At 45.2% G+C, this 13,219-nt stretch overlaps 1 protein-coding gene across 1 annotated transcript; it reads left to right on the top strand.

The window, feature by feature from the left end:
• Positions 1–452: 452 nt before the first annotated feature.
• Positions 453–13,106, top strand: gyg2 (glycogenin 2; the record flags this gene model as incomplete). The annotated part of the gene is made up of 9 exons (XM_080023903.1): positions 453–459; positions 1,146–1,284; positions 7,015–7,189; positions 9,083–9,245; positions 10,326–10,452; positions 11,347–11,527; positions 11,644–11,763; positions 12,206–12,337; positions 12,981–13,106. The coding sequence occupies 9 exons, from the start codon at positions 453–455 to the stop codon at positions 13,104–13,106; spliced, it is 1,170 nt and encodes a 389-aa protein (XP_079880029.1).
• Between the last annotated feature and the right edge of the window lie 113 nt (positions 13,107–13,219).

Genomic DNA, 13,219 nt, shown 5'->3' with positions numbered 1-13,219 from the left:
ATTTGTGTATGTGTGTGTGTGTTTGTGTGTGTCGGTTGCACAAGCCCTGTGACGGTGAGCTTTCATCCGGTTGAATGACCAGTGGGCTGAGCATGCCAGACGCTCGACAGCGTGCCGCTCTCTTCCTTAACCTTATAGATGAAAAAATAATAGTAAAAACCGGGAAAAAGTTGATTTGACGTCGGATTCAGCAACAGTGGATCTCCAAAGATTTGGATTCTTGCCTTCTACTTTTTTAAGTGTGTCTGGATTTGGGATTTGGGCTCAAATGGCTCCGTTTCAGCTGGTGACTTGCCACTTGACTGAGATTTATTTGGCTGTGATTTCAGTTTGAGTAAAGGAGGCTACGCCTTGGAGAATACTGTAGAAAATACTAAACTATCGGTTCCTTAAACCCCCTTTTAACGGCAAAACAAGGAATTGGTTAATTCTACAGAGAATCTGACTCCAAAATGTCAGGTAGGTCATAAGTCATTCATCTGCCGACATTGCTTAAAAAAGTTACGGTATTTCATTCGACACCGTTTTGTTTCGTTTTGCCGATTCAACAAAAATGCTTTACAATTTTAAAAAAAAAAAGATTAAAAAAATAATTAATTAATTAATCAAACTGTCGCGCTAATAAAAACGGTTCAAAAAGGCCATAGGATAGACTTCATGTTCACAGTCCTTCAACTAATATATGGTGTTGAGGTCCTCCCTTTCAGCTTAAGTTCCAAAGTTTAGCAAGGAGATCATTCGCTCAAAATAAGGCACGGTGCTTATCCCCCTCCCTGTGTAGGCCATTACAAAGCCAGAGCCCTAATTCCACTGAAATGTAACTTTAAAATGTTAAAAGAAGCTTTTTTATAGAAACACATGTAGTGATAGTCCCAACGCCCCTGGTTTGGCTTGAAAAGATGGGTCTACAGGTTTATCGGACCAAATTTGGTTAAAAAAGTGAAATTTTATTGGACTTCTGACCCTAGACTGGAAAGATCGTTTAATAACAACCTCACTGTTTTTACATTAACTCCATCCACTACATAAGATGTGTCACTGCCACTTCAGTAACCTCTTAAAAAGGCATTTCCCAAAGCCTTCATAAGCCCCTATTCTTATGAAACCCCAACCCCTGTGGTCTGTGATTTCGTCCCTCTCTGTAGCATGCGAGGCCTTCGTCACCATGGCGACCACGGACGCGTACTGCGTGGGGGCAGTGGTCGTGGCCCGGAGCCTCCGGCGGCACGGGACCACGCGCCGCCTCGCCGTCCTCACCTCGGCCAACATCTCGGAAGGATCACGGTCAGACATAGAGACCTTTACAATGTGGGCTTTGGTCTTAAGGGTTCTTGCGTGTACGCAACGTAATGAGAGCGAGCAGTTTTCTCCCCCTAACATTTTCTATACAAAAACCCGGCTCTCTGGAAGGTAAAATGGGGGGTGACTCCACAATCAATACCAACTGCCATGGTCTCTTTCTTTACTGATGCAATCGGAAGCAGCCGGGTTTGACGGGCTTTCCTCAAACTGTGGGTGTAATTTGGGAAATCTGTTTTAAGCGAGTGAAAGAGAGAGAGAAAGGGGGCGGCGGGGGGGGCGGGAGGGGCAGAGAGATCATAAGACTAGACTTCAAAAAACCATTCCCCTCGATTTGGCACCAAGGTCTATTTTATAAATTATTACAAAGTGGTGTTGGAGGAAAACATACAATTAAATCAAATCGAAGTACTCAAACACCAAATGCTGAATTAAAATTGGAAATAAACAAACTGCAAATTTTACCCAAGAGCGTGGAGTGACCCAGGGCAACTGGATCTCCATTAGACTAACAAATGTGATTTAAATATAAAAGAAAGACAGATTAAAGAGAAACCCAAAAACAAAGTTGTTATTTAGATCTATTGGTCCTGAAGGCATTTTTAATTACCTGTCAAGCTGCTTGTGATGACCATCTTTGGTAAATTATAAAGGCAGGGACAGCCAACGTGTCCTATTAAGCATTAAGTGGATGTTTATTTCCATTAATGGTCTGAAATTAATGGAACGAAATAACTAAAAGTTACAGGCTCTGGGGTGAAACTGCCTGTGAAACACCACACCAAAGCCATCCATCCATCCTCTATACTGCTTATTCTCGTGGGGGGGCTGGAGCCAATCCCAGCTGTCATTGGGCAAGAGGCGGGGGTACACCCTGGACAGGTCACCAGTCTATCATAGGGCTGACATACAGAGAAAAACAACCATGCACGCTCTCATTCACACCTACGGTCAATTTTTTGAGTCCCCGATTAACCTAACCTGCATGTTTTTGGAATGTGGGAGGAAGCCGGAGTACCCGAAGAGAACCCACGCAGGCACAGGGAAAACATTCAAACTCCACACAGAAAGGCCCCAACCCAGGTTCGAACCGGGAACCTTCTTGCTGTGAGGCGACAGAGCTAACCACTGACTTCATGTATTGACAGGCTATGAACACTGTAGTAGGTCTAGGCAACAGGAAGTGACAACGTCACACTTCCGGCCCACCCCCACGGGTATATATTGCGGCTCGGCTTCCACTTCCTCCTCTTTTTGTTGCTGAGCATCTCGAAAGGCCACTATACCGCAGTGCAGTAATAGATCTGGTCCCTCCTCAGGGAACCATCATTGCCTACACAACCTAGACGTACCTTATCGCAGGGACTGCAATCTATTACTCATGGGACTGTACCATTACACGATAGTATGGTGATCACCCGAGGGAGGTTGACGTAATAACGTACCCCCCACTGGCGTATATGTCCCAGAAATGTAAGTAGACTTGTGAGGAAAAATGCTTTTGGGATGCATTCTCTAACACCTGCACACTCAGGTCTGTGCGCCAAACATGGCATGTGGCAGAGCAGACCTAGTAACTCTGTATTGGGAGCTCCAAGACGCTGCCTGACATATACGTATCCTCCACGGACGCCCCCGTGAAGAGGGCCCAAGAGGAGACTCTACCAGGGGAGTGTCTCCCCTGAGAAGGCTCTCATGACAGGCTCCTATTGGCCAAGTCTATGACTTTCACCAGCCAATGAGCCAAGCGCTCCTTGGACAGGGGCCTACCCTTTGCTTTGGCGCCAAAGCACACAAACAACTGGACCCGCGTCTAAAGCCCTGAGTGCAATCCATATAACACTGCAGCGCCCGAACCGGGCACAAACTGTTAGGCCTCTCCTTCTCCCAAAAGGAGTGGAGAGATGGTCACTAACTCAATGACCTGACTCAGAAACAGAATGGTAATGACCTTCGGGATGAAAGAAGCGTTAGGACGCATGACCACTCTATCACCTCCACCCACAAACTGTATGCAGAATGGGTGGACTGACAGTGCCTGCAACTCTCCTACCAGTTTCACCGAGGCCATTTTCAGAGAAACTGTCTTGATGTCTGCGGTGTGTAGGGACTCAAATGGAGGCCCTGACAGAGGCCGGAAGGCCACTAATTAGTCCCAAGAAGGGATTAGGGATGTCTGGGGTGGGCGCAGGTGTCTCACGTCTGCCATAAATTAAGGCGCAGCGGGTGACTGCCTGGTGGGAAGCTGTCCAAGCTCACATGACATGCTGTAATAGCTGCCAGATAGACCTTTAGTGTAGCGACCGCCTTACCCTCAGCGAACAGTTCCTGCAGGAACTGCAATAATATTGCAGTATTGGCCCTATAGGGTGGTTGGACAGGGTGTGTCCCCGCTGATCGCACCACTGGGCAAAAATATGCCACTTCAGTGTGTGCTGGGACCATGTGGAAGGCGCCTTGGTGGGCTGTATAGTGGCAACCACCGCATCTGAAAGGCCCGAAGCTATGAGCTTCTCCCTCTCAAACACCAGGCCTAAAGGCACCATAGGCCCTGGCGTGGGTGTCAAATAATTCTGCACACCTGCATGAGTAGGTCTCGCAAGAGTTGGAGCTCCCACGAGAGGCCTACACTCATGTCCCACAGATCGGCGAACGACGGATGGTTGGGCCAATAAGGGGCCACCACCCACAGTACCAGGTTGTGCTCCTGCACCTGTCCAGTACCGGATGAATGAGTGCCACAGAGGGAAAAGCGCAGAGTGGGGCCTCCGGCCACAGATGGGCCAATGCGTCCACTCCCAACGGTGGCTGGTCTCTCCCGAGGGAGAAGCATAACTTGCACTGCATCATCTCTCGCGATGCAAACAGGACCATGTCAGCCAAGCCAAACTGGATCCTGATCTACTCCACAATCTGGGGGTGAAGGCCCTAATCTACTGCCTGGGGGTTCCCCCGGGACAACATGTCCGCCTTATGTTTGTGGCAGCCAGGGATGTGGATCGCCATGAGGGAGAGGAGGTTATGCTCTGCATACAGCAGTAAACTGTTGACCATCTGACACAGGGGGAGAGACCGGACCCCGTCTTGACAATTGATGTATGCTATTGCTATGTGCTGTCTGACCTTATCAGAACATGTCTGCCCTTCAGGGCTGGCAGGAAGTGCTGAAGAGCTAATAGCACTGGGTGCACCCGTGGATCCATGGGTCTGATTTGTATGCACTTCGAGCCTGGGTGCCCCATGGACATCATGTCAAATATGTAATTTGAGGGAGCTGTTCCGGGCCCCGCAGGCTTCCATGCTATGCCCCGCAGCTTGGGCCGCGTATTGGGTGAGGTGGAGGGAGGGGTCAATAGCCTTTCGCAGCTCCACCAGGATTCCCTCATCCACCAAGGCCGAGCTGGCAAACTATGCCAGCAGTTGGCCTGGTAGCACTGGAGTAAGGCCAGGGTGTTGATGGCGCAAGCCATCTGACCAGATGTCAAGTAGGCCTTTTTGGCCACCACCGCCAGCTGTTTGGTTGCCTTGGTCCTGGGCCTGATCCATGCAGCGGTAGCCCTCAGGTGTTAAGTAGGGATTCGAGGACAGAACAGGGACAGGACCTTCTCAACGCCATAGCTCTATTTTCTGTTATATTTATGTACTGCCTCAAGGAATGGTACTCGAGCCGATGATTGACACCGACTTACATCAGTGGGATCCGAGAATTGAAGCAGAGGTGGAAATACAATATTTCAATGGATTATTTTTACGCCAAGTAAGAAAAGAGGAAGAAGCGGAAGTCGAGCCGCAATATATACACGCAGCGGTGGGACAGAAGCGGCGTCGTCACTTCCTCTGCCATTTGAGCCGTGAATGCAGGGTGTTTCGGTTGGATTATGTGATCTGACGATCAGTCCCATGAGTAATAGAGCAGTCCCTGCGATAGGGAACGTGATTGCCTCATAACACAAAAATATATTGAAGTTTAAATGGAATAAGATAAATCTGAATCGCTTAAAGTGACTTCTGGTGTGCATTTGTATGGCTGTAAATGTAGCAAATAATGCAGGTATGTAGTAGTAAAATTAAACTTCACGGAACAACCGGATACAACTGACACACCCTTGAGTAACAGGTTTTCTATGCACAGGCTGTGTCTACTCTACTCGACCTATTATGCTCCATTTCAAGAGGTCTCTTAGGTACCAAAACATGTCTTTCTGCCATGCCTCTATAACCCTCCTGTTCCTGACGCTCCGATTCAGTGTGTGTGTGTGTCGCTTTAAAAAATGCTGGCGCTTCCCACACCCCGTCCGGAATAGTTTGCCCCAGTTCTGTCAGCCCGTTGTATTTAGTCAGTAAACCTTTACTGACCTTACCTTATCGGTCCACCAAAATCAAACCAAAGTTTGCGAAAAATAGTCTTCACTCACTCATATACAAGGCCTAATTCAAAAGTTTGCTCCAACTTTTACTAATGCAAGGGCACTACTGCAGGTTGAACTGCACAGGACACTGCAACAACGCTTATTTTGTTTTATCCGGGAAACATAGAAAAATAAAATAAAATAAATACATCTACAATAAAGAAAAATACACCGACGGATTGCGCTTCGCAGTCGCATTCATTTTTATTTTATTTTTTTTTCGAAAGAAACACAAAGCACAAATATTTTAATTTCCATCGTCTGCAGTTTCTTCACGGACAGTTGGTATCAATTCATCTTTCTTTTGAAAGATTTGTGCTGATCTGTTACAGCCATCAGAGCAGTTCTGAGCTTCGATGGCAGTGGGTCCGGTCACCGCTCCAGCCGTGGGTGGAGTTACACAGATGGAGGGCGGTTCTAATTCTACTGAAGCCCAACTTGACGTGTGTTGATCCCGAGCCAAAATTGCAGATATAAACGGCACTCGCTCCCCATAAATTGGGATGGTGAAAGATTAGAGGGATGAAGAGCAGAAGGAGCGATGGGGTTTAATGAGGACGGCGACAGACTCACGCTTCGCCATATCAGGTCTTTGCCAAAATCATTTAGCAGGAACTGTGTGGGTTTCAAGACAGCGATGGCTATTACATCCATGCCTGTTCAAACACCTTCCACATATGAAATAAAAACTCTTCATTTTTAAGCCTTACTACAGAGGTTCTCCACCTTTTTTTGACGCTGGTCCCTAAGTTTTAGACTATTAGACTGTGTCACAAATATTCTTGCCTTTTCCCCCTTTTATTATTGTAATTATTATTATTGAGCCAGCACCAATTCCCATTTGGGCCGATCCCATAAGCAAGACTGAGGCCAAGCAAGGATCTTTCTCATCGTTCTTTCAACACTGACACTGGGTTAGCGGTCAAAGTGTGGCTATTCCACAGACAATATTTCATATATGCATATTAGGAAACCGCTTCATGTGAATTTGGGTATCACATCGGCTTATTTTATTATATCATAGAGCATGGAGGTAGCTCCAAATGGATTATATAGTTATGATGAAATATTCCAAAATCATTTAATTATATTTTTTTGAAAAACATATCAAACAAATATAGATATATAGGTCTTAGAAATGACCTTGGGTGTTTATCTAGTGACCCCACTTTGGCTCACGACCCTAAAGTTGATAACGTCTACCTTATTGATTTGTCCCCCCACGAACAGCGTTCATATTTTTGTACGTTCGTGTTGCTACGTTTGATTTTGCCATATTACCGTCACACCCTTACCTCCATCGCAGGCGTGAGCTGGAGCAGGCGTTCGACGAGGTGGTCCCGGTGAACGTGCTGGACAGTGGGGACAGGGCCCACCTTTCCTGGCTGGGACGCCCGGAGCTGGGGATCACCTTCACAAAGCTCCACTGCTGGACCCTGACCCAGTACAGCAAATGCGTGTTCCTGGATGCGGACACACTGGTGGGTGTCCCGTATCATAATAAAAAGAACAAAAAAAAACTTGGGTATAGGTATAACTTGGCAGCCATTTATGTACCAGTGGATAGAAGCGCAATTTGTCATACAGCAGACTGAGAACAAGATATATCTTAAAGTAATGGCTGGATTGCCATAAAATTGGTTGAACGCAATCAAGACTCCAAGAGGAAGAAACCCATTGATTTGGTGACCACTTGACCTTTCCTCTAGCGCCACCATCAGGACTTTTCATTTCCATTTTTGACTTTTACAGCTGCCTATTCTCTCGATGGTATGTACACTTATTTCAAAAATCTGCTGCTGATTTTATTGTTTTGTTTGTTGTATCATTCTATAGATAATGTAAATTTATTTAAATTGAGGGGGTTAATGTATATTTAAGTCATATTTCTTTTAATAATGAAGTGACATTTATTCAATAATGTTAAGAACATTTCCCATTCAAGAATTTTACCATTAAATTCACATTAAGACTGTAAACTCATAGAGGGTATCAGTCAAATAGTGAATTCTGCATGCAGAATGTGGCATGCATGTCTGCACAGTGTTATATTTTCACAGCTCACTGTCAGTTAATATCATACAGTAAGTATTTGGCTACAATGGAGTTGCAACCCTGCAAAGGTAGAGTTATTTAAAGCCTTGAATGGGTTGATTGGGCTCTGGAGATGTAGTTACAGCAGTTGTGCAGGGTTAACGTGGCGTGTGGTGGCAGGGCCCAATGTAATATCTTTTCACGTGATATCTTTTCCAAAATCCCTGGCGGCGCCCCTGACAGCACTAGAAAAATCATTTTTAGGGATTTTTTTCTGTATATATATTTTTTCTGTCTATAATCATCATTTGATCAGTGGGACGATAACAACCGACTCTGCGTGAATTCCCGGTCCATTGGGCTTCATCAGATCCATCGTGACGGCGAAAGAGTTTTATCTATTTTGTTCGTTCTCAATCTCATTCATTCACACACCGGAAATATTCTACCGTGAATCCTTCGCCAAACAATACTGTTAAAGACAGATTCACACCGAATCCGTAATCGCATTCCCACAGTTGGATGACCTGCGGCTGAGTTTTGTGTCACAAAATATTTCGGAAGAAACGGAGAGAGCTCAGTTTTGAGTCTGCTCAGCCGGACAATTACCATGCTCCGCGGTACCTGTTGATAAACGATAAATAGAAACCTAAAAGTCACAAAAACTGTAAAAATGACCCACCCCCCAAAAAGAGAGTCTTCATGTTCGTTAACCTATTTAATTACACTTTGGGACCCAAATTTAACACAAGAACCGATACCAAAACAACAAGAACCAATCATTGAGGAGAAACAGAATCCAAAACCGGTAACCAGCCATTTGAAAAGACTTAACAGGAAGAGATTCTGCAATTCGATGACCCCATTCAAATCTCCCGCGACCGACCTGTGGGCCGTGAGCCAGACTTTGAAAAACCACAGTTCTAAAATATTGAATCTTTGGAGGTAGCCAATAAACACATTGATAGAATCTCCCTCCCTCTTTGCTCAGTGGGAGCAAACACGGGCAACGCCTCTTGTGCTGGGCGTTGGGGGAAGGGGCCGTGGGGGTGCGTTGTGGCCAGGGGCCCAGGGTCAGCTGTGTTGTCCCCTGGTAAGTAGAGATCAACACAGGGTTGTGAGATGACTTTGAATGTTTAAAGGTCTTATGGTATTGATTTTTGATGTATGGGACACACACACACGCACGCACGCACGCACGCACGCACGCACGCACGCACGCACACACACACACACACACACACACACACACACACACACACACACACACACACACACACACACACACACACACACACACACACACACCTTGAGCTTTCTGCGGCGTCCTTCCCCTCCAGGTGCTGCAGAACGTGGACGAGCTGTTCGAGCGTGAGGAGCTGTCAGCCGCCCCGGACCCCGGCTGGCCCGACTGCTTCAACTCGGGCGTGTTTGTCTTCCGGCCGTCCCTGAACACCCACGCCCGGCTGTTGGAGCACGCCCGCACACACGGGAGCTTTGATGGTACGCTGGAGGAGGGACTGTCACAACTGTCTGCAGGTTTTGAGCTCTTAGAGGATCCATCGTTTCGATCAGGATGTCCGTGAATATATGGCCTGAAAGGAGCAGGGAGTAGGCTGTGGATTGATGGAGCCTGTCCTCTGAGGGTAATCACATTTCCAGCTACTGTAACACTAATTAGGAGGCCTCGCCACTCTGATGCTGCGTTCCAAGGAAACTCGGAAATTCCCATTCAAGTCGGGGGTCCCCACTTCCGAGCTAAATGTGTTCTACGTTTGGGAGGATTCTACAAGCTAAGAAAACATACCTTAAAACAACACACTGTAAAGAAAACGCAGAGAGGTCAAGTTCAAATTCCGGCGTTTTCTCCAATAAAAGCACACACAAATTTGAACTTTTCCTGCCATGTAGGCGTCACATCAGGTCTGTTATGTCGGTAAACTCCGGCCCAAGCTATCTGCCCACGGAATTCCATCTCGGACTTCTTGACTTAGGTAGTAAGAGTAGGGGATCAGGTTTTTCTGAGTTACGACTTCGAAGGAATGCAACGGGTCCCGGACAAAAGGAAAATTGCAAAAAGTTCATCAGTAACGACAGTCTGTTTTCTTGGGTCGTTAAATATGAGTGTCAGTGATTAAGAAAAATGAAAATGGACTTATCTAATCAACTGACTCAAACCAGACAGATAAATAGACATAAATATACAGATAAAAATAGAATATTATAAAATCGGCCATATACTGTACAATTACAACAAAAATCTGTAAACCTCTATTATAAAATAAAAGCAGGAAATGGATTGAAGTGGGTTTGATTTGAATTTCAATAAATTTAAAAAACTTTTTTTAAGAGAACAGTAGACTTTTGATGCTTCCCCATTCTCCCATATCCGAGACATCTTTGAATCATTGATAAAACGTATTTATTTATTTTTTTTATTCTGTAAAACAACTTCTCAAATACAATAAATTCTCTTGACCCTGTGGCATTTAAATTTTCGCTCGATTCGAGTTGGAAAGAAGAGAGAAGGACACTTTTAGTAGTGCATCTTTCTCTGTCCTCCAACGTGGCGTTCTTCTCCAGGTGGGGACCAGGGACTGTTAAACACCTTCTTCAGGGACTGGGCGGTACGCGACATCCATAAGCGCCTGCCATTTGTGTACAACCTGTGCGCCAGCCAGGCCTACACCTACCTCCCGGCCTTCCAACAGTGAGTAGATTTTCATTTTCAATCCTAAAAAGCAATAAAAACAATAAAAAAGATACAATAAAAATGATGAAGAAAAGGTCAAGGCCAAAAATATACGATCGTATACAATAACATATGAAGTAAACGGTGAAGCAGAAAGATGAACTTAAGATAGAAACGGTGGTAATAAAAAATAAAATATTGAGACAAATCAAATTAAAAAAGAAATGGTGATGTACAACAAACCATGAAATATAAGCCTCAAACAGTAAACCAAATGTTAGCGATAAGACAAAGATTTTCACAGTAAACGCACACTTCTGTGTCAACAAATTCACATTCTAGCGGTTGTGCAAATGTTGACACATATTCCTAAAAATAAAAAAAAAGCTTTTGTAATGGAAATAAAGATATATATATATAAAAATTGGCATTAAATTGGCAGAATTGTTAAACTCAGGGATTGCGCTCACCATTTTCTCCAGAATATACACGTTGCAGTACAATTACAGTATGCAATCTGAAAACCAGGCAAATGTTTTAAGAAAAACTCCAATAGTTATTAACCTAGGCCTTATTTTTAAATCATTGGGAGTCAACCAATGGGAGTGTTTGGCATGAGAACCTTTCAAATTGATCCAGTATATAGAGAATAGACCCAGCAATATACGTATATTACAATGGGGCATTTAGCACTTGGTCGCCCCATCATAAGACGTATTGCTGAAGCTATTCTCTCAATGCCGGATCAATCTAATAGATTCCGATGCCCGTCACTTGACTTCACACTGAGTTATCCAAAAACAAGGTGTGAGTTAAGCGCAGGCGAGTCGCAAGAAATGACAAATTGCTACAGAAATGACAGAAATGGGGTTTATTTTTCACCATACCTAGTACCTTTTTTTGAATACACAGGTACGGCCACAACGCAAGGATCGTCCATTTCCTGGGGCCTGTTAAACCCTGGAGCTCGGTCACCGGGTCACATCGCACGGATGAAAGCATGGAAAGGTTCGTTGGCCTCTGGTGGAAGGAGCACCTGTATCACACCAGCCAATTTCCACCGTTCAAGCAGCACTCCGAGATAGTGCCACAGGTACCTGTGGACGTTTATGGAATGGAAGAAACTTCTTTAACCCATTTGACATTTGATGATTTTTGCTTATTATACATTTAGTAAGCTCCTTTGATAGAGCCCCCCCTGTTCCCCAGAGCCAAGCTGCAGAAGCAGATTTCCCCATCAGAGAGAAGTTGAGCTTCTCCAGCTCCCTGATCGCCCATTTTTCAAAGCCCGACGAGAACCACCTCTCACCCCCTGCCGTGACGGAGACTGTGAGTGTATATTAACTAAACTTGCTGCATCCTTACCCGAGTTTTAAAATTGCGGTTTCTTTTTTTTTTTTTTTTGTGCGGTATACTGCAGATTGGATTTGGAGACATTTCTTCTTGATTCATGTGGGACTGTGGCAGAATAGATCAAGCGGAGTCCTGTATCCATCTCGGAGGCTTGAGTCCAGGCAACTCGTTGAATTGGAATGGACTGCCACGTTGCTTGTCAGCTTAATACAAGCTTGTGCGGTCTTGGAGGTTCACAGCACACAAATAATCGCACCCGGTGCTCATGAATTGGCTCTTGTTATACAAGCCAAGCAATAGCATATGGTCAATCAGAAAGTCCCCCTCCTACCCATCGCCACCACATATGCGCAGGTGAACATGTTATTGTTTGCTGGACGTTCTGAGTTGACAATCCTGTTGTTGTTGTCTTCGGCAGCCTCAGGGGGAGAACAGGCCGCCGGGTGACGAGCAGGGAGGGTCTGAGGAGGATAAAACGGGCCTGGACACCTCAAGCAGTTCAGAGGAGACGACAAGCTGCGAGGAGCCCTCCGGCAGCCACACGGACCCTGTATGTTAGCCGGTTATTTTCCGTTTAACAATTACAGACAAAGGAGAGGCCCCGCTTTTTTGAAATCATGATTTGTGACATGCTGACAGCACAGGTTTAAAAAAATAAAATTAATCATGATTTGCGGGGCGAACAAAATGTGAGAGTGACAGGAAGGGGTAGCATTTGCATTTATTTCTAACCCAATTATCAAATACTGGTAGAGACCAAATTTTGTACAATTATACTCAAACAACTACAGAGCAGCTGACAGGGATCAAGGAAAGTCATCGCAACGTCCAGAGCTGGATGAGCGTTGAATACAAACGTTGCACTTGTGTGAAACAAATCCTGCAAAGCTTGTGCTGACATTTTCAATGTGTTAATATTTGGTAGAGAGATCCAATATCTAATTCAGGCAAGTCCTAAAAATATATGTATTTCTCAGTGAGGAGCTTCTGATTGGAAAGGCTTTTGGAAGATCAGCGTCAACTGGCTCTAAAGTTCAAACTATTTGAACATTTTGAATGTTCCATGCCAGGGGTTACATTGGTGCCAGGTTGGTCACCGGCCAAACCTAGAAATCTTTTGCAGATTTGACCGTGGTGTTGTAGTTGGGGCCGACCAACACTGTGATTTTGTCTTTGTTCGTACCTTTTTGAAGAGCCCAGCAGACGCAGAGTCAGAGCCGCTGGATCATCGCCGACTGTGGGAGGAGGGCCAGGTGGACTATCTGGGAAGGGACGCCTTCCACAACATCCAGATGAAACTGGACCACTTCCTATATTAACGGCTTTCATACAAACCCATGAAAAAATGCATACAGACAAGGGTCAGTTTCTCCCTTGACACCTTTCCCAAGTTACTTTAGGCTAGACATTTGTCATTTGTCACATTTTGGCG

This window comes from Zeus faber (genome assembly GCF_960531495.2).
Source record: "Zeus faber genome assembly, chromosome: 2".
NCBI lineage: Eukaryota > Metazoa > Chordata > Actinopteri > Zeiformes > Zeidae > Zeus > Zeus faber.
This window is presented reverse-complemented; position numbering and strand designations above follow the sequence as displayed.